A 22,454-nucleotide genomic window follows, 5' to 3' on the forward strand; every position below is an offset into this window, starting at 1 on the left:
TCTGTGGTCATTAAACAAAACATCATGTAAGCTGAACTTGTAATTTTACTGCCGGCTTCTCCTTTGACTCTGCTTGTTGGAAGCCGGCTGTGAAGCATGCAGATGGTGATCACAAGGCCATGTGACACTGCAACAGTCATAAGTGCAAGGACTGGCCGTAACATTACTTTTTCGGCACCGTTGTAACAGCATCAAACAGTTACTAAGCAGGGCAGTTGTTAAGTGAGGACTATCTGTATTACTAATTCCCCAACTCTTTCCAATTGTTAAAATTACAGGTAATTCTGTTCCCAAATGATGTCAAAGATGCTGATGTTTTCTTGTAGCTCTTTGCTCTGTAATATATAGCTGGAATGATTTCACTGAAATGCAAGCTAATTGTTTCTACAGTCATTTGATCACATTTTTGTAGTAGCAAAATAGTTCAGAAGAAAGCAGACATATATCTTTAACATATAAAAAACTTTCAGATATAGTGTTTTTTAAAAACCCAAATAATAGTATAGGTGAACACAAATCTATTTCCACTTATATAGGGTTTCTGCACCTTTGGGGGGGGGAGCTTTACATGGAAAGAGAACAGAACAAGTGTCTGCAATTATGAGGGAAAACAGGAAAGAAAATCTGCAAGTTAAGTTTTATTTACACTTCTTTGAGTTCAACCCTTAATAATTTTGCCTTACTCTGAAGGAAAAACAAACTCAATTCAGCTTTTAAGCCCCCAATAAACCAGTACAATTTTATTATAGATGCACTGCACCTTTAACAGAGATCATGAAGGTCTTGAAATATAAAATATCTATTTTAATAAATCAGTTAAATAACTTAAAAGTCTGTTATATTGGCAAAGATGGCACAGCACACACTAAATGCCTACTCTTTTTAGTCAAACTGAAATAGTTAATGTAAAATGGAATGTTAATGTATGCAATTTTTAACAGTTTGACTCCAATGTTTGTGCAGAATGCCATATATACCACAAAACACAATTTACAAATCTGTTAAATAAGAGCATGCTCTTTTTATTTGCATACAACCTGTATCCAAATTAGTGCACTCATCACAAAAATGACAAATTCAACAGATGGAATATATGAAGCATTACCTTATTTAACAGATATTAGATATTAAAGCTAAAATGTATATTATGGAAAGCTGCATTCCTCACTGGTTAAAAAGAAATGGGAGAAACTATGAAAAAGGTCCAATGTTTTAATTTCTGAAGCTAGCATTTCCCAAGATTCAAACAAGCAAACCACCTCTGTGTTCTTCAGATCTTGCTCCTATCTCAAATCTAGACTGGTTTTACGGAGAATGAACTCCATTCAACTCCCACATTTCCAGACAGAACTAGAAAATTTCTGCCCTGAGCTCCTGAAGAACCTTTATCAGGATCTAAACAGATCAAAGTTCTAAACAGACGAAAGATCTGACTCCATTTGAGGTAATATCCTTTGGGAAAATTCTATATTATGTACCAGGAAGGTACAATCCATGAAAAGGGCTACTCCAAGTACATACCATGATATTGCAATCTCAGTCCGTATTCTTTAAAAAACAGATGATTATATGTCATCAGGGGAGTACTCCCCCCCCCCGTAAATTTAGCCAGCACAATTATATTTTAAAAGCTAAATACTAAGAGATGTCATTAACTTTTTGAAGTAAATGAGAGATCAAAATGAAAGTTGACATCTCTGATAGGAAGATATAAGATGCTTAAGCCTACTTTCATACCAAGGTCCCTTTTGAGTTCATGTTTACCAAGCAAAAAACTGATTACGTGAATTACTAATATTTGCTAAAATGTTATAAACAGCATTATTTTTATTTTGCAATCATCATCTTAGTAATAGCTGAAGACTAGACCTAGTTAAACTTATTAACACAATGTTATTTTAGTGGCTTTTAATGTTATAGTTACAGAAAGAAACTGAGCCAAAAGCAGTATTAACTTCTCTAATCATATGAGGAAAAGAGTTTCAAAGCTATAAACCTATTTCATGTAAATTAGGTTACTTGGACTTACTATTTCTGTTTGGCTAGTCTTGGTATGTCTTACAATAATTATCCACATTTCATTCACACACAGTATGATGAAGCATACCATTAAAACAAAACAAGACAAAAACCTTTGGGCTTTTTTTCCAACAGTTCTTTTATCTGAGGATTGACTCTGACTTATCCAAAAATGAAACCCAGTATTTAAACTACTATTAAGCATTTTACAATAGAAAAATGCCTTGTAAATAAATATGTTTAAAATAAATTAAAATACAAGAATTTAAACAAAAATGAACTAAAGAACTTTATTGACATCACAGTACATTCAATAGCAATTTAAGAACATTACAGCTGAAAGAGAATGGCATATTTCATAGCCTTAGGTAAGCACTACTGTTTTGAAAAATGTAAATACAAAGAAATCCTAGCAAGTACTTAACTCCGAGCAGCGTTTCCAAAAAATACAGCTATTTACAGATTTTTTTTAAAAAAGGGGTCAGCTTCCATCTACATAGCCACAATTGTAGCCTCTATAATGAGCCTCTATAATGAGACAAGCCCTTAAAAACTCATGGAATTTTTAAACCATTATGACTAGTGTCATATCATTCCTCAGCGTTTACGACGAGGAGTCATTGATCTGAAAAATAAAGAAAAAGGGGGGAAAATTAAAGGGAAAAGAATCATTAAAAGCATACATGTTAGGCTTATTAACTGCATTTCTAAAAAAAAAAAAAAAAGCGATCAAAAGGTATCTCCCCATCCCACCAGAAGAATAATCTATGGAAATTAGTTTAATTTGTAAAATATATATGTTGCAGGCAGGCATGATGAAGAATTGAAATATAAAGAAATATATAAATCAAGCAAAATACTTAAAAGAATACTACCTTGATCGTGATTTAGACTTGTGTTTGCGGCTTGCCTTCTTACCAGACCTTTGAGATTTCTCCATGGACCGTGACCGACTATGCTTTGATTTCTTCGGCTTCTTTTCTTTGCTGCTGCCTCGTGACTCAGAACTGCTTCTTGTGCTAGATTCCGAACCCGAACGCTTTTTGCTCTCTTTGGTAGAACTTCTCTTGCTTTCCTGCCTAGAATCATGCCTTAACATTTTTGAAGACAGGGAATCACTGCGAGAGAGTGTTCTTTCACTATCTCTTTTCCTTTTTAATCTCTCTTCATGATTGCCAGCTTTACTGTCTTTGTCTTCTTTTCTCTGTTTCTCTCTGCGCTTCTCCTGATCTCGGTCCCTCTCCCTATGCTTCTTTTTATCTTTCTCTATGCTCCTGCTGCGCTCCTTTTTTCTTTCTTGAATTTTGCTATCATGACTATGTTTGTGCCTGTTCCCACTTATGCTCCTGTGCTGGTCTTCACTTTTATGCCTATCTCGACTCCCACTACGAGTGGAATGGCTAGTAAGTCTATCTCTTGAATGACTATCACTTCTACGTCTCTCCCAGTTTCGGTCATGGGAAGGACTATGATTTCGCCTCCTCTCCCTTCTTTCTATACTCCTGTGTCTACTAGACCTCTGTCTTTCTCTTACCTTGCCCCTGCTCCTGCTCCTTTCTCTTCTGTTTCTATGTGAATAGCTCCTACTTCTGCTACGCCTAACTTTAGGTGACCTGCTATGACTACGTCTCTTTTTTCTTTTGGGGGAGGAAGAATGTGTAGAGCTGCGACTGCTGCCAGAACTACTACTATAGGATGAACTAGTAGCTGTGCTGCTACTGCTGCTACTGCTGCTACTTCTACTATTAGCACTTGAGCTAGCACTGCTTGAACTTTTTGATCTACTCCTTCCTGCTCTCTCTTTTTCTTTAATCTCTTTTTTGGGTTCGGTGTCTGGTGTTATTTCTTTTGGAGACTTTTTCTTTTCACTAAATGCATCTTCCTCCTCAGCTTCCTTCGCATCTTCTAGTGGTGAATTGCTGCCTTGCTCTTTACTGGCAAGTTCACTCATCTCTTTTGCAATTCTCTCATTTTGGAGCTTTTCTTCTGCAAAAGACGTGCCGAAGAGAAACAGATCCCAAAATCATACAACTAAAGTGGTACCAATACAATATTCTTATTCTGGCCAGTAACAATTATAAGGTAACAATATGTAAGAACAGTAATTCTTTCACAATTGTTCCATGTCAGTAAAGATCACTGGGTGACTTTCAGGAGAACATACAGCAGGGGCAAGAGAACCATAACCTGATTTTCTATAATAATTTTACCATACATTCAATGGCTTTGTTTGGGTATATAGTATCACATAATGGGTAATAGGTTTTAGGCCTGTGCAGATCATCTGATAGGTGCTTTGCTCACTTGTAAAAGGCCTCTATGGATCTATACCACTAAGGTACAAAACAACCACATGAAGGCTTGGCATGGCTACTTCAAGGCACTCCAGAGGTGTGTACATGTACAAAAGAGGCTTCTGCCCTAATTGCCTCATCAAATGATACATGCAGGCTTAACCTATTAAAAGGCTAAAATATGGTATACGCATAAGATCCCCTCCCCCTATGCATACGCACATACCTTCCAGCTGTTTCTCTAGCAATAGTTGCTGTTCTCTTTCCTTCCTCCAAAATGCTTCTTGTTTTTGCCTGATTCTGTGTCGTAGTTCCTCATCATCAGTATCAGATGACTCAGAGCCTCTGTCACTCCTCTCATCGTCACTGTCTCCTGATCCATAACCACCCAGTCCACCTGCGTGCATAAAGCCTAGTCTATCACGAGGAAAGATTAATCCTGGTTCTTAATATTTCTGCAGGGCAAAGAGGAGTTCATATTGCCCATCTTTCACTTCTTCACTGAAGAAGCCACTTATTCTGGAGGAAGTGCCAATGCTGGTTGACTGGAGTGTTCAAGGCCCACACATTTGACCTGCTGTTCAGTATCTGGTTTTACTTCATCCGGAATAGCTTGCCATGTTTTCCAGCAAGCAATCGCTATGATTACATACTTTCTGCTCAATATGAGTAAAAAAGCTCTTTACAGAGCCAGTACCAAATGCTTAGAATACATCAGCAAGAGAATATACTCTGAAGTGCAATGCCTAACATCTGTCCTTCAAGATATCTTTACAGTGATTTCAGCCAGCTTCAATATCCAGGGCTTTAAAAAGTCCCAAAGCCAATCAATTTTCTAGTGTTCAGAAAAGACTGTACATTAAAAAGGTACAGATATGCAATAGGAATGGACTTCTCTTCCCCCAAAAGATAGATCTGAAAAACTGGTAGAAAGTAATCTTGAGCATCTGATTCAGAAGCATTTTTACTTTCTTTCCCAGGTTCTTAATCTTTAAATTAGTTTACCAAATACATTTAAACTAACAAAAGAATTAATCATAGTGGTCAAAATAATGTATTTATTTAATGTCACAATAATACGACGGCATTATCAATGTTACACTGACATGCAAAGTTTTTACACAATCTATTACAACATAGGATGCAATTCTGAATTTCATATCCAGCATATTCTAATATCAAGTGCCAGCTATGAGAATTCAAAATATGCATTTGTTGTGTGGGATTTTTGGCAAGACAAAGTAGTAGATGTTATTGTGTTTTTTATTTAAACATACACTAACACAGTTAAATAAAAAAATAATAATACAAATCATTCAAGTCCATTGTATTTTAGATAACCGTATTAGATATCTGGCCAAAAACACCCAACCTCCAAATCTCAGGACAGGCTTGCACAGAAAGAATACTACCATACAATTTCACAGATTTCAGTATAGCTTTTTGTGAGATAAAGTCCTAAGTTATTGGATGCTCGCCTAATTCACATTGGATAGTTTCACTCCTGTTTCAATACATATTTAGGAATGCAAGCCACAGCTCTCCCCATTAAGTCCCTCTCAAAAATCAGGAACATACTTACCAAGTCCAGTGAGGGAAGCCAATGCACTGGACTGTGCCAGCTGTTTTGCAGGAGCTTTGTATCACATCAACAACAGGAACAACATGTTAACACAAATAGCCACGTTTTCATAGTCATGAGAGTCTATGGTATTGTTAAATCTACTACTATTGCTGTTTTGTGGAGGAGAGAAAAAACATTAAAAACGTATCATCCATTGAAAGCCCAGTAATTTCTGGCCATGAATGTTTAGAAATTTAAACTGTAAATTAATAATGGATACAATTAAAAAGGCAGTTCTTTAGAGTAAGGCATTAACAGATTAATACATTTCACCTGCAATCAGTACAGTATTAAATAATTTACACACAGCTATATGAAATAAGGTTACTGTTTTTTAAAAAAGAAAAAGCTGACTAGCAGGATAGCAAAAGCATTTTATTATTCAAGTTTGCCCTTTTTTTTGTTCATCTAAATTTCAACTAGAAAATTCTATTTAAAAACTAAACACAATTTTAAAAAAAGCTAAATGGAAAAAATGAAATAATTTAACACTATAAACTGCACAGAACAACAATGTATGATTACAAATGAATTTTTACAAATTTCTCACATTTAAATTATTTTAGGTGCAGATATTGTATATATATATAAACTATTACAATACATGCAAAAGGACAGTTAATGAAGCTATTAGAACCCTAAACATACCTTTTATTGCTTTACGATGGACATCTTTAGCCACATAATAAATTTCTTCATTGGTGACATCTAGGAGAATTTCTGTCAGCAACATTTTTGTCAGCAACATCTGAACAAATTTAAACACACTCATTCAGATGCTATTCTCAATTACCCCAATTCAAGGTATCTCACTTCATGAAAAGCAAATAGGAAAGAATTTGACAACAGTCAGGAATTACATTTTCATTGCTAGGAATCAGTAATTGGAACTTTTCTCAGTCACACACAAGCCTTTGCCATGCCTAATATAGCTGTTGCAGCTGTAACTACTGTCTCTTTGTTCACCAGCATGTTTATGCCAGCAATAGTTATATGGAGTCCTATGCAAAATATCAAGTAAAAAAATTGTTCCACAGTAAACCCTCACTGTAACACCTCTCAGTTTGATGCAACAGATATATCTGCGTGCAAATAAAATCTCAATTGAGCAACAGTTGCTTGATGTTTCCACTAGAATAATTTTACTAAAGAAAAGCAGCTTTTCTTAATGTCTAAGGATGAAATCTTTAACTGTTTTGTTATTTCAATAACTGTTATCAAAAGAAACCTTCCTAGTTAATGTTAAATTTATTTCTTTCAAATTACAATTTATAATTAATTAAATTTTATCAATTAAGTTAAAGAAACTCAAAATTTAATGAAGCCATTATTTTTTTCTTCAACTATAGCTCCCATTGTATTAACAGTCAAATGCATGGTCAATACATCAGTCCAAAATTCAACTGTACCATCTGATACTCCTTTTCTTCCTCTGTCATTTCTGGTTCACTCTGCTCCTCATGAGCAGTTGGAGATGGGCTTCTGCTGACTTTTCCACTACTTGTAGCCTCTACATTATCAAAATCCTCTTCTTCTTCATCACTATCCTATAAAACAAAAAGAAATGTAGCTGTTCAACAAGTAGTTACATTTTCAACAATTAAGAAACCTTCATATTTCAAATGTTAACTGTTCATATTGACAAAACCAAAAAAAGGTATTGATGCAAAAGGAAATGGCAAGGTTAAGGTCTATTGTGCCTGATCAAGACTGCCTGGAATGTTGCGTCATCTTATCAGAACAAAGCCAATGTTTTGGGAAGGACCTTGCAACTAACATTATTACCCATCTACTTTAGAAGCCTGACAAATTATGAAAAGTATGGACAGCCTGCTGTCTTTGCTACCAACACTGTTGGTAAAATACATCTTTATTTTCTAATAATTTAATAATATTAAAATGAAATACTTTAAATATGCAAACATGCATCTACTGTATAGGAATTCTCCCACTTACAAATTTACTTTTCTGTGGTAACCGAGGTCCATCCTCTTCTCCTGGTTCTGTATTTTCCTTCTTTTCCTTTTTAGACAGTTGAGAACGCTGCTGTTCCATTCTCTCTTTTTCTAGCTTCTTCTGTTTTTCCCTTTCCATCTTCTCTAAGCCCTCACGAATCCAAGCAGGTAGAGTTCTACGTTTAACAGCATCTAAAGCATCATAAAGTAGATTACTTAACAAATGCATACTTTCTGAGCCTTATCAGATTTTTAAAAAGTTAACAGTCTTTAATAAGCTTTATAATTTTTTTCATGGGCCATGTAGCAGAGAACATTTGTTAGGCTGTAGCTGAGGTTCCATAATGTTGTTCTATTTAAAATGAAGCATGGATAGCTGAGATTAGGTACAGTATGTATAATTCAGCTCCTACCAGTGAAACTCATCAACCAGCAACTTGTATTCTCAAAATTTGTGTATTAGAGACATTAAACTGAATATGCTGAAGACATACCAATTTGAGGGGGTTCCTGTTTCACTGGCAATGTGATCGGTGATCGCTGGCGATCTCTAAATGCTGGCCTTTCCCTTCGATTTTGAGGTGGTGCAGGAGGTGCTGGAGGCCCTGGGGGGCCCGGTGGTCCAGGCTGCCAGTAAGGTGGGTGAAATCCACCTTGAGGTGGACCAAAAGTAGCCCCATGCTGAAAGAGTAATGAAGTTCATTTTTCTTTAACTCAGTGCTACAGATTCCCTTAACACTGTCTCTCAGCAGAAAGGCAAGCAGAAAATGGGAATTCAAAGAAAAGGGAAAGGGAAAGGGAAGGGACAGGACAAGACTTGATCTCTATGGAGTGTTTGTGTTTCCACTAGGGAGTCCAGAGTATTTTAGGCATACCCCAAAGATTAACAAAACAAAATAAGATTTTATCATTTAAAAACTAATTTGTAAAAGAGAAGCCCATGCAATATTACACTCTGGCTTTTGAAAGTTTATTCAGTTTTAAAAACAGTATATAATATAGCACTGGAATCTTCCATTGAGGAAACAGAGGCCCAAAGGACTCAAGGGAACATGAATTAGTTCTTTATTTTATTGGGGGTTTGCCATTTATTTGTAGGTTATCAGGATATTCCTAATATTCTGATCTTTTTTTCAGCAGTAATATGGAGAGGCAAAGGGAGTTCAATCATGTGCTCTTCTAATGAGCATATCATATAGTTTTTCTGCAATATAAATGAATTATCATTCTCTTACAACCAAACAAGTCTAAATAATTTATGAGGCCAAATTCTCATGATCAATTCTCACTTTTTTAAGCAAAAATTATTTGACATATTTTATTTAAATAAGTTGGTCATAGAGTATGTTTAACAACAGTTACCAAGTACCCAATTTATGATGCTGATTATTAACAGCACGATGTACATGAATGAAGCACATCAGGTTTTTTCTTTTAGCAAAATGATAATTGAATAAGAAAGCAGTTCATACTGTTTTCAAAGGATTTGTGCAGTCAAGCAGTTTTTCTCTTGCTTTTAAAGTACTTGCATGTTACTGAAATCTCAATAAAACCATTTTTCAAGTACATGTAAGGAGGAAGCATGGGTCTATTAAACATGAATCATGATTTCAGAAAATAAAATCTATTCTTTATCAGAAATAAAGCCTTCTCATCTTTTCCTAACAATTTGGGATTTTCTCTTCTAAGTTTAAGTGCCATCAGCACTGTTGGAAAATGTGGTTTTAAGAAATGAATTAATTTCAGTTGCATATTATCAACTTCAGCTATGGTACTGTTAGAAGGAAAGCTGCTAGAGAAAGCTAGTCAATAGTATTATTTTAGGATGTTCCCCTTCCCCCAAATCACATCTGATTCTTAGACAGTGTGTAGTCTTCATGCAATTGTGTCTTCAATCTCAGTTCCATTAATATATCAATGTGGGTCTATGGGACAGGATACACTTTATTCAAAACTTCAGATGACCAATCTATCAATTAAAGTTCGCAACTTTTAACAAACTACACAAGGACATAAAAAGGTAACTTACTATGTACAGTCTCTTCACTTACTTTGTACATACCTACTAAATGTAACACCAAATCTTAGCATAGCACTAACACATAATTGAGAAAAATGTAGGCATACCTTGTGCTCCTGAAACAGTATACCTAATGCTGTCTAGGTCATACCAAGGACTCCATTCACAGATGTAAATATTCATAAACATGCACAGATATCAGTTGTGCAGAAATTCCCATGCCCCCCCCCTTCAATCTAGATACTAGTTCTCCTCTTTCACTGAAGTGAATGGCAATGCCATAGTAGATGAAAGTGTTCCAGTATGTGTTTTAACTAACTAGCCCAAAACAAACAGCTGAACTTGGGTCACTGAATACAATTGTATTCTACAGTTCTGAATTACTCCAATTTCAGAGTGGCTAAAAATGCATGCATCATGATTGTACACAGTATTTACCTTTATGTTAATCTTAATATTCTCTATACATAATTTGATTACAAAAGCATTATTTATTCAGAAAATTACTATGGAGAAATCCTAAGTATTTACTGGATTATCCTCTTAGTTTAAATAATAATTAATTAATATCGTCCTCATGATGTTAATATTTTTCTCCTTTACAAGACATGAATCTATTTATACAAACACATCTATCCCTTCTAATCGTATACACTCCCCCATATCACATCGGGAGTCTAAAAACAATTAAAACCAGAACAAAAGACCAAAACAAAAAAAACCCAACACTTCCCCTCCAAAAAAACCCTAGTAAAATTTATAAAAGCAGATATAGATACATGTTATATTAATATAACATATTAATAAAATTTACATTGCCTGTGGCATGAATGCCTTTCTAAAAAGGTCTTGACCAGTCACTAAAAGATCACCAGAGAGGATACTACTGATGGGGTCACTGAGAAGATCCTTTTTCTTGTTCCAACCAAACTTCTTCTACCACAGTTGCAATACAGAGAAAGGCTTCTCCATCATATCTGAGGATGTGGGAAAGCTTTGGTGGGAGATGGCAGTTCCTAAAATATCCTAGACTTAAGCCTTTAGGGTTTTAAAGATCATCAACAACACTGAGTTGTGCTCATAGCCACTGCGCCCCTTGCAGCTAAAATATGGTCCTGCCTGAAAGCACCCACCCACATTCTTGCTGGTGGATTCTGGACCAGCTGAATTTCCTCAGACCTTTCATAACTGGTCTCAAACAGAACACATCACATTAATCCAGTCTAGAATCAACACATGTGTCATCATCACAGCCAATTTGACTATGAATACAGTTGGCAAACTAATTGAGCTGGGTAAATGTTTGAAAACATCTATTTTAACAAACAAGTAGACTTCGTTGAAATATGCTTTACAGCAATGCTGCTGGAACTCCACATGCTTATATTAAAATAACAAATGTTTCACCTGATAGTCAAACTGGTTCACTGGCCCCATTGCAAAGTTATCAGGTGGTGGTCCCCCAAAGTTGTGATTATTCTGGTTAAATATATGCCTGTTGTCAGGGGCAAATTCCCCACTGTCCTGACTGTTACTGTCTTCAGATGGAGGAACAATATCCATTGATCCAGGGGCTGGAGGAATCCATGGCTGATCTGGAGGCGGATGAGGTGGCTGGTGGGGCATGCTCCATTCTGTTTTGATGTAATAATAAAAATGTTAATAATCATTTTAATCAACATTTAATCAGGATATACTGATCTTTATAATGAAGGATATATCATTAAACTTTTCTGGTTTCCATTTTTGTATGAATCCAAACTATGTTTAATAGTCCTTTGTTTGTACAATACTTAAGCAGATCACATCTACCACAATCAGAGAAAGACTGTGTTACATCATCTAAAATAGTTTTTTTCCAGTCTGACCCTTTTAGATCTGATGGAAATGCAGTTTCAAGGATAATGATAAGAATAATCTCCATCATCAATATTGATAAAATAGGTGTGAGCTACAAAAGCTATGTAACCATAACTTTATTAGTGTTTAAATTGCCATAAAACTCTTGTTTTTGCTGGTTAAACTAACACAGTATCCCTCTGGAGAATAATTACTTATATCAGCTTCTCCAGCTGTGTTGGACTATCACTTCCAGCATCCTCAGTGTGTATAATCAATGGCAATTCCACATTAGCTAATATAGGAAAATAATGAGGGATGTTAGAAATTGAAGTTGAGTAATGTTTGAAAGGCCACAACTTCTATGTTCTATGTTACAGAATATGGACAGATTTAAAATTTAAAAGTAGCAAGCCCAGCTGGAACAACACCACAACATTTAAAATAAAGATCTTGTCTTCTTCCAGTGAACACTTTGAAAATCCTGTTCTACAAGTCTGCAGTGCAATTAATCCTGAAATGGGAAAAGGTTAGGAGTAATGATGCTGAATGCTAAGATGTCTCTCTTACACACACACACACACACACACACACACAGCCCACAGAGACCAAGCCCAGTTTTTGCAATTGTCTTTAAAAGGCTTGCAGGTTGTTTGTATAAGACAAATCATAAACATGACAATGTGCAGCTTGTCTGAAACAAGAAGGGACAAGAACAATAGCTGACCCAGTGAAAGATCTGCTCACATCTAGGTCCAACATAAATTGCCATTATGCCTTGACTGAGGGTGAACTGCTCTTGAAATACTATTCTCTAAAAATGTATTTTTAAAAATTGATTCAATTTAACTATTATCCAATTTTTTTACAGTGCATACACTGCGTGCACAATTATTAGGCAAGTTGTATTTTTGAGGATGAATTTCATTATTGAACAACTACAGTGCTCTCGGTCAATCCAAAATGTTAATAAACCTCAAACCTGAATATTTAAGAAAGTAAAAGTGAGGTTTTGGCTTTCTTAGGAGCATATCTATGTGTGCACAATTAGTGGGCAACTATTAGTGTGCAGAATTATTATGCAACTAAATGAAAAACAGAAATTTCCCCATCTCACTCGTTTATTTTCATCTGTTAAAGTGAGAATAATAAACAAACAACTCAAAATTTACAAATAAACATTTCTGACATTTCAAACAAAAAATCAGTGACCAATATAGCCATCCTTCTTTGCAATAACAGTCATAAGCCTTCCATTGATGGAGTCTGTCAGTTTCTTGATCTGCTGACGATCAACTTTTTGTGCAGCAGCAACCACAGCCTCCCAGACACTGTTCAGAGAGGTGTACTGTTTTCCTTCACCATAAATCTCCCATTTGAGAAGGGCCCACAAGTTCTCAATAGGGTTTAGGTCAGGTGAGGAAGGGGGCTGTCAGGGAAAAAACCAAGTTAAACACGGGAGGCAGACACACCATAAAACAAGTCACTTCAAAGTTCTAAAAGCTTTATTAAATGTTAGTTCAACAAGCAAGTAAAGTTCAACCAATAGCATACAAGGTACCTACTTAGATTCACATTGCAATGTCGTGACCATTTTAATTGAGCCATCAGGTAGACAGCTTGACCAAAATGGTACCAACACCCTCAGATGTAATCCTTTTTATCCTCAAAAACCACAAACCACAGACATGACTCCTAGGTTTAGCAACTGATTCGTAACGTCCTTGGTGCTAATTTTACCATAGCTTCCTGTTCTATTCCCATCAGCAAGTTGCTTAGTCTTGCATTTGACTTTTCCTGTCATTGCCCTACAGGTCACAAGAAGCTAACTTGGCTTTATAAAATGCAATCAAAACTAACATTAAAACATATAGAAGGCTACTAAAATTTTCCTCTCACAGGGCCATGTCATTATTCTTTCATCTCTGAGGCCTTTACTGGCTAGCCACGCAATGGAGTACTTCGATGCATGTGATGGAACATTGTCCTGCATAAACAGCATGGTCTTCTTGAAAGATGCAGACTTTTTCCTGTACCACTGCTTGAAGAAAGCATCTTCTAAAAACTGGCAGTAGGTTTGGGAGTTGATTTTAAGTCCATCTTCAACCCGAAAAGGTCCAACTAGCTCATCTGTAATAATACCAGCCCATACCAGTACCCCACCTCCACCTTGCTGGCATCTGAGTCAAAGTGGAGCTCTGTGCCCGTTACTGATCCAGCCACGGGCCCATCCATCTGGTCCGTCAAGAGTCACTCTCATCTCATCAGTCCATAAAACCTTTGAAAAATCTGTCTTCAGATGTTTCTTGGCCCAGTCTTGCCATTTCAACTTATGTGTCTTATTCAGTGGTAGTCGAGTTTCAGCCTTCCTTACCTTGGCCATGTCTCTGAGCACTGCACAACTTGTACTTCTGGGCACTCCAGGTAGGTTGCAGTTCTGGAATATGACAGCACTGGAGGATAATGGGTTCCTGGTAACTTCACATTTGATTCTTCTCAAATCTTTGGCAGTTAATTTGCATCTTTTTTTCTCAACACGTTTCTTGCAACCCTGTTGACTATTTGCAACAAAACGTTTGATGGTTCTGTGGTCACACCCCAATATCTTAGCAATTTCAAGAGTGCTGCATCCCTCTGAAATACTTTTTACAATGTTTGACTCTTCCGAGTCACATCTTTTTGGCCCATTTTGCCTGAGGAAAAGAAGCTGCCTAATAATTACGCACACCTTGATACAGGGTGTTGATCTCCTTAGGACACACCCTCCCTCATTACACAAATACACATCACCTGATATGCTTATATCCAATAAGCATTTAGGTTTATACAGCTTGGAGGTGGAAAATATGCATAAAAATGATGATATGGTCAAAATACTCACTTGCCTAATAATTGTGCACACGGTATATATTCCTTTATCAGGGGTAATTTCTGCAACTTCACTTCAGAAAACAAGGAATATTCTCTTCTTTTACTCAGAAAGGTAATGGGGGGGGGGGGTTGTTTGTTTGTTTTATTTTTACCTAAGCAGCAGAAATTGTATCAATGAAGACTATTCTGAAATGCATTTGGCATCAAGCATAGAACTGAATAAAATTGTTGTGGAACTATGAAAATTACTCTGTCCTGTTTGTTTAATGCCAATACCTTTCAATTCTTTATGCCTGTCTATACAATTCTGAATTTATGTAACTTTCCTAATAATTTGTAGTATAATCATGCTACAAAGCTAGATCCCCAAAGCATCTACAGACCACAATCTGAATCCATGTATGATTAAGGCAGAAAAATCCAAAATATATTATATACATCTACAAGCAGCACAGTTACATGGGAGATTCAGTGCTTCTTGTCCTTCCCATAAAAGAAATGTTGTCCTAATGTAATTCTGCCCAGCATTACAGAAAATTTTGCAAACCAATCAGATTTTAAGTTCATAGTAGTGCTCTTTTAAGAATTGCACCCACAACTAAAAAGATTCCAAATGCAGTAAAAAAGGATCAACAACACACCTGGCTGCCATATTCTGTTGAAGTTTGGATCATTCTGAAAATTACCATGGTTGTTTGGACCAGGTTCCATTCCCGTCATCTCCTGGCCATTTGGCATCATCCCTTGCTGTTCTACCACACCCTGCTGCCCCGATGCTTCCCGCTGAGCAATCCATGCTTGAGCTAATGCAGCCCAGTCAATCTGGCCTAGAAGCAGAATTAGATTTTCAATATATAGATTTCCATCACACAACCAAAAATTGCATCTTATTTATACATCAGCTTTATTTTATAAGGCCTGGGGAAAAATATTCTTAGCATCATTTACCTAGAGAGTACTGTTAAAGACAAATAATTACTAGACATGGACTGTATTTCAATGCAACTTTCACAGAACTAAGACCCGCTGAATGAACGTTATGCTATGCTATGCTATGCTATGCTATGCTATGCTATGTGACACTACACTACACTACACTACACTATATATAGCTGCACCATAACATTAACAAAGAGTGCATTATTTTATCACACTCCAATCCTCCATTAAAAAAAAAATCTACATCATCTATCAGGTATAGTTTGGAGGAATCTAGCAGACACTGATACCACATCCCAGACTGCAATTCTATGCTGATTTATTGAGAATCTTGAGCTTTTCTGAATTAAGAACTTTTTACTGAAAAACATGCAAAGATTTAGACTATACAACTCAATCCTGAACATGGGCCAGTTTCTATGTGTTTTAAATATTTAAGCAGCCTATGTGAACACTTAGGCATCCCATGAGAGAGAGAGAGAGAGGGAGAGGGAGGGGGAGAGGGAGGGGGAGAGAGAGGGAGAGGAAGGGGGAGGGGGAGAGAGAGGGAGAGGGAAGGGAGAGGGAGGGGGAGGGAGAGAGAGACAGAGACAAACCGCTGATTTAGATGCACCTAGATTTCCTCCAATCTGTAGCCTCTTTTGCTTCTACTCTTCTACAGAACACTACGTTTGAAAAAAATAATTGTAATACTCAGGCATCCTAGGATTACTACATTCTGTTTCTGTGTTTCTCCTTGTATTAACAGAGTATTGGTTTGTTGCAACAATGTAACAATTAACAGAACTGGAACACTAGCCTTCAGTTAGCACATCCAGATCTGACTGAGTTGATGAATATACAGACTATTCTTTTCTATTTTCTTTTTTATAAAAAAATAAAAAAACTATTAACAACAGAAGAGAAAGATAGCATATGTATATAAAGGAAAGAACACACATGTAGCTGGTTTGGATTAGAATAAAACATTTTTTAAAGGAAAGGTAGAGAACCCACAGCTTGTAGTGGGTGGGGCCAACATTTCCAGCCCATTTCTTAGAGTATGGGGGTTTTAAATAGCAAAATGGGTGCCTTAAGCTTCTGCAAGGCATAATGTTTGTCCTTTTTGCCCTTTAACCCCACCACCAATAAATAAAAGGGCAACAAAATAGGGATCCCCAATTCCAGTGATGTCATAACATTATTGAATATATTCCTTCCAGCCCTCAGAAACCAAAGATTTAAAAAAAAAAAATTAAACCTCTCAGCATAAGAAAGTCTCCCACCTCATCTTAAAGGAGGGGTTCCTTAACTTTTTGCCATTAAATCTCCTTTTAGTGTAATCTAAATGTATACACTTCCCCTAAAAATCCAAACACCAAAATGAACAAAATGAACTATGAAAACAATACAGTGAAACTTTGAGAAAGGTGGATTTATTGTAACAATGTAACTAAAAGGTTCTTCACACCTCCCCTAGACTCTGTCTGCACCTCCCCCTGGGAGGTACACCTCACAATTTGGGAACTCTGTCTTAAAGGGTTAAGGATCAAAGAGCAAGAAACTCTTTTAGCAAGTTTCTCCTTGTATTATTTTGCATGTTACTGTCCAAGGAGAGGCCCGCAGTTGGTCAAAATACTGAACAATTTATAATTTGTATGAGGATTGTACACTATAAAATTAAGAGTAACTCAAATTTAGAAAAGAAAAAGGATTAGAAGGTGACAGTGTACAATGCAATGTATTTTGATAATATAGTTTTTGAGAACCAACAGTTCTTCCACTATGCATAAAACTCAAAAGACTTCTAGTCTCTCAAATAGTCCCTCTGTATTTGTCAGTATTGTTACACATATATAGCTGACACAGATGTTTATTATAATAGCCCAAAACACTTTCATAGTATATTAGTGAGTTGGAAAATGCTGTGAGCTAGCAAACCCAGCTTATTGGGAGATGTTTCTTTAAGAATTTCAATAAAGGTACATTGGAATAGAGAATAAATTATCAACTCAGCATATATTGCTGCTTATAAATTACCAGCATTTTCTCCTATTCACATTACAATCTGAAGGACTACTTATGAGCAACATAAAAGCAACCTGTAACAACTTTCAAAAGTTTGTAAATACAGATTTGCTTGAGGTTTTGATCTAACAGTTTTTTGTGAACTCATCACTAGCATTTTTTTCTATGTCAAATGAAAGAGTAATATTCTAACCAAATTCCTAAAATGTGGGTTACTATCTTAACTTTCATGCTGAAAGCACAATTACAGCTATTTACTTACTTGGATCTTGCTGATGTTGAAATGACTGCATCCATTGCTGCTGATTCAAAGGCCACTGTTGCCAAGGCTGTCCACCTTGATCCCACATCTTTAGTTGTTTATATATTATCTATCTGATCAAAAATAACATTTCAAATTTGAGTTCAAGCTTCAGTTTTAAGTCATTCAGCGGTATAGAGTGACATCCAACCCTTTCTAAACTACCCATACAAAGCCATCCAAACCTTTTTCCAAAAAAATTATGACATTCTTGTAATCAAAATATTCCACAGAAACTATACAGGATTTCCCTGAAATCTGCTATTGCTTGAGACTTAGTAAGCTGCGACTGACAAAAATATTTGGATGTGGATATTTTATCTGGAGGAGATGGGCGGCATATAAATTTAATAATAAATACATTTTACCATTGTGATTGCAAAATTGTCTATCAAATATAAAGTTGAATAATTTCCAGATGTGCTACAAGATCTGCCTTCCTGGGATGATCTTGGCACACAGGATTTAAAAGCCATGATTTTATTTTAGTTTCCCATTATTTTAAATTGATTTTCTGCTGTATTTTTTAAAACAGCTATTATTTGTACAAAAATCTTTGGAAAATGGTGGGAGCAAAATGAAACGAATGTAAAAACCTATTTACTGGGGCTAAAAATATCAACTATACATTCCCTTGAGTTACACTGTTTGATCTGGGTCGCCTTATAAATCTTTAAATAAATAAATCTGATAACCATAAACTAGATGAGCTCTGTTAGAAAATTATTTTTTCCTCTCCTTCACATGGTTCCTGTGCAGATTACACAAACAACACTGCATCATATTATATACATTTGAAAATTGGTAATAATATAAAAGCTTAATTCTCAATCCCTTTGCCCCATTAAATATTGCTTTCAGATTACATAAAATGGAATGCTCTATTTAGTACACAGGTTTTTCTAGCAAAGAACTGTAAATCTGCAAAGTTATCCTGATCATGATCTTGTTTATTTCTTTTATAATTTCATATATCCTCCATCCTCTTTCCATATCAGATTGAAACGGCCTACTTTTCTTTGTTTTAGCACAGTAATTTTATCATGGAATTCAGACTCTGGTTGTAAGGCACATTTGTTGACCACCTCTGATTATCAAAACACTATTTTATCCCAGAATTTGCCCATATCTGTGAATAAAGCTTTAGTAGCTGTATTAGTGTTTTAATAGCAAAAAGAATCAAGAACAGTTCCTAAAAGACAAAACATAATTGTCAGGATACCAATATTTATGATTTTGTCCTCTTCCAATTAATGGCATATGCTCTCCCTTTGTATTTTTGCAGCAAATCTTAAGACTCACCTAAAATATGCCAAAAATTTTTTAAATATTATAATTTTAATAGCCACAATGCACATGAATAGATGCCAAATATAACTGATTTCCGTGTGTGTGTGCATGTATTCCAAATTACTTAACTTGCTGTTTCCACTTTCCATTTTTATGGTAGATAAAATCAAAGTGATTGAATTGATGCAAACTTCTTTATTCTACAGGAAAAAAAGCTTGTTTGATTTCTTCATATAATTTCTAGATTCTAGCATCTTTAGATGCTTACACATTAGTGACATGACTGTTTTTGTATTCCTTTCAATAAAATGTATTCTCACTGTACATTTATCTCTAAATTCTCAACAGTACTTTTATAAAGTGAAAAATTAAAATCTCAGATATGCTGCTAGACAGAACAATCTTGGTTTAACACATCTGCATTTAATGGACTTTGGATGCAATAGACAAAACTTGAGTCTGCACACTTCCCTGAAATAATGGACAAAGTCTGATAAATCAAGATTTTATGCTTTGGGGAAGCACAGGGAAGTTCAGGAGAGGGCAGATTAGTGGAATGATCAGCAGTCAAGGAAATGAGAAGTGTGCACTCCTTTCATGGAAGTAATGGAAGTACAAAATTCTTCAGATGAAGAGAAGACCTTCAAACATTTAAGCAAGAGCATATATTCCTAGAAATACAGCCACTTCTAGCAGTCTTCTGTCTATAAAGAAACTACTTTTCTTTATTTATTCAAAACCAATGTTTTTTTCCCTATTTTTGTACATTTAGGAAACAATATTCTGTGAGAATGGCACTGATATTATACGTTTTTATATAATAACTGTCCTATCAAATATTTTATACCAGGGACTGGCAACATGACATCTACAACCACCAATTTGTCTGTTGTACCTTTAAATGGAACTTGCACCACCCCTTTAAATTTTATAGCTATAATCTCAACTGATTAAATCAAGAAAGATTTCAACTTGTTCACAGAAGATCACTAAAATCATTTTTTTTTTTTAATTTTGATGGGAGAATCTGACCTACCCCTGTTCTCCATCACCTACTACCAAATATTTTATACCGATAATTGGAAGGATAATATTGTGTACATAATAGCATGGAAGAAAGAATCCTTTGATTCATACTATCATCTATCCATGCTATTTCTCTTAACCAGTGGTTCAACATGCCACAAAGTTTGTATACAAATAAATAACAAAAATAAATTCAATATATAATACCTGCAGTTCACTGAAAGTAGGGTATGATGGAAGTACGGTAAATACAATTTTTAAATGCATAAACGTCTTAAGCACCACACATACATGTTTTCCTAACCTAATATGATCAGGACACTTGAAAAATAATGAATCTAACACAAATATTTCTGAATCGGTTTAAAAATTGAAAGTAAAAAATAATCCCCTCCCCCAAAGAGATAAACATTACTACATCCCTATTATGCATTATTTTAAGAACATATCTGAGAAATATACAATCTGAAATATGGTATGAAAATGGCAATTACATTACGAAGTTATGAATATGACAAGCGTCTGCAATAAAAATAGATCTAATTATGCCACTTTTGTTTACCACACCATCATTTCTGAAAATAAGTTGACCAAGGTTATTCCTCTTCTAAAATGACAAATCTCTGTTAGTCATCTAGAGCCCACAAGGAAAAGCAGGGAGACCTAAACTAGAGACAACCAAGTGAATGGTTGCTTACAACTTAGCCCATGTAACTCATCAGAGCTGCTTTTATTATCTTTCATACAACAGAAGTGAGTTTACTATTTTATTCAGTAGCTATGGGCTGGAACTGTCTTAAAATGGCACAACTTGTTGTACTGTGGCAGACAGAATCCCATTCTACATTTTGCAATTAAAATCCATACACAAAGCAGTTCTATTGTTTCATATCAATGTTCCATTGAGTTCAGGAAACCACTTCCAATAGTTGTCAACCTGATCTCTCTCGGCAGTCCAGAAATATAACATGAAGGCAACAGCTCTTTTTTGTACACCACTCCCTTTCCATCCGGAATTTAGGGTACTATTTTAATCATTTCTGGGCATGGACATCCTATTAAAACTGGAAAAGGCCTGGTTCTGAATAAGCATGCATAGGATGATGCTAAAAATATCAGAATTTATATTAAGTACAGGTTTTTTTCCCACGCGAGAATAATACAAGTCACACACACGCCATCCTTCCCCTATCTCCTAGCTATCAGCAATCCCGTACACGGGTGTCCCAACATGTTTACAACGCAACGTGCGCGCCTGGCTCCTGGCCTTCTTACTTGGTTACCATGGCAACAGAACTAAGCAGTCGCCCCAAGTGTCAATCCAGGCTTTATCCCGTGCAGATTAGGGGACCTCAACGCAAGCGCACACAGGGCTCGTAACGAGCCCAACCTCAGCCCGCCGCTTCGGTAGTCCAGCCAGGATCACAGCGCATGCGCATAACGGAGTCGTTTTTTTCTCCCTTTCTCTGTTACGAGTATCGCGAATGCGCTTGTAGGAAACGATCAGCCATTCCGGAGAGCAGAAGGGGACTAGCGGGCTCCTCTGTGTTCTTAATCAGAGCCCAGAGCACCGGCCCTGCATCTTCTTCTCCTCCCCCAGCCTCGCCACAGCGAACTCCGCCTGCTCAGAATTCAGCGTCGAGCACATATGGCGGAAGGAATCAGCTCATCGGCCGGCTTCCGCCTCTTCTCGACCGCAGCCGCTACGCGGGCAGTTACTCACCTCGCCCGCGCCTTCCGCGCCGACCGGTAACCCTTGCAGCTCTTCGGCTGCCTCCGTCTCCCCGGTCAGCTTTGCGCGAACCACACAAAATGGCGCCCGTTGGTACTCACCCGGAACAGCAAGTTACGTCACCGCAACCCGGTGGAGAAATCCTGCCCTTTGAGTCTATCAGCCATCTTTAGTCAGGGCGGAGGCGTTGACCGAGACAAGCCTAGAAGCGAAGATACTGGTCTCCAGATTCTTTGGGCACCAATTCCAACTACTTCTCTACCTTGGCAGCGGTTGATGGGAGCGGTAGTACAAGCATCTGGGAAACTTACTCAACCACTGCATTAGAATTTTGCAGCTGTCAGTTTTATGGTAGTTAATGTTTCGTTTGCCAACAAGCAAAGCCATCTTGTAAGCTTCTGACTGAAAGTCTTCTGTACGCGCCATTTTTACTAAGGGAGTGGTTGTCATACGGAGCAGTTTATTGACGCATACGCCGCCCCCTTTGATGTTTCTGCTAGCGCCGCGGTGCTGTATGTTTGATTCTGCCTTGCGCTA

General features: G+C 36.6%; 1 protein-coding gene across 2 annotated transcripts; it reads right to left on the minus strand.

Annotated features, from left to right (window-relative positions):
- Nucleotides 1-2,283: 2,283 nt before the first annotated feature.
- PNISR (PNN interacting serine and arginine rich protein) lies at nucleotides 2,284-22,039 on the minus strand. Of its 2 annotated transcripts, none has more exons than XM_088138746.1 (12): nucleotides 21,909-22,039; nucleotides 17,831-17,943; nucleotides 15,264-15,449; nucleotides 11,320-11,546; nucleotides 8,387-8,573; nucleotides 7,894-8,084; nucleotides 7,347-7,484; nucleotides 6,586-6,685; nucleotides 5,896-5,949; nucleotides 4,540-4,710; nucleotides 2,895-4,005; nucleotides 2,284-2,644 (listed from the first exon to the last, which is right to left on the minus strand). In XM_088138746.1, the coding sequence occupies exons 2-12, from the start codon at nucleotides 17,916-17,918 to the stop codon at nucleotides 2,617-2,619; spliced, it is 2,481 nt and encodes an 826-aa protein (XP_087994872.1). In that variant the 5' UTR covers nucleotides 17,919-17,943; nucleotides 21,909-22,039; the 3' UTR covers nucleotides 2,284-2,616. The 2 variants fall into 2 exon arrangements, with proteins under 2 accessions (XP_087994872.1, XP_087994880.1); XM_088138754.1 differs by having other exon boundaries at nucleotides 17,831-17,939; nucleotides 21,909-22,016.
- Nucleotides 22,040-22,454: the final 415 nt, after the last annotated feature.

Source organism: Python bivittatus, unplaced genomic scaffold (genome assembly GCF_059951505.1).
Source record: "Python bivittatus isolate LINGU-HERP-01145 unplaced genomic scaffold, Pbiv_v1 ctg000020_np1212, whole genome shotgun sequence".
In the NCBI taxonomy this organism is placed as follows: Eukaryota; Metazoa; Chordata; class Lepidosauria; order Squamata; family Pythonidae; genus Python; species Python bivittatus.

What these genes read in the sequence shown, in the direction of transcription:
- PNISR (XM_088138746.1), bottom strand. Translation starts at nt 17,918, where the DNA reads ATGTGGGATCAAGGTGGACAGCCTTGGCAACAGTGGCCTTTGAATCAG. An exon ending in CAACAGAATATGGCAGCCAG is followed by an intron (nt 11,547 to 15,263) that starts GTGTGTTGTTGA and finishes ACATCAAAACAG; the next exon opens with AATGGAGCATGCCCCACCAG. An exon ending in CCATCGTAAAGCAATAAAAG is followed by an intron (nt 5,950 to 6,585) that starts GTATGTTTAGGG and finishes TGTGATACAAAG; the next exon opens with CTCCTGCAAAACAGCTGGCA.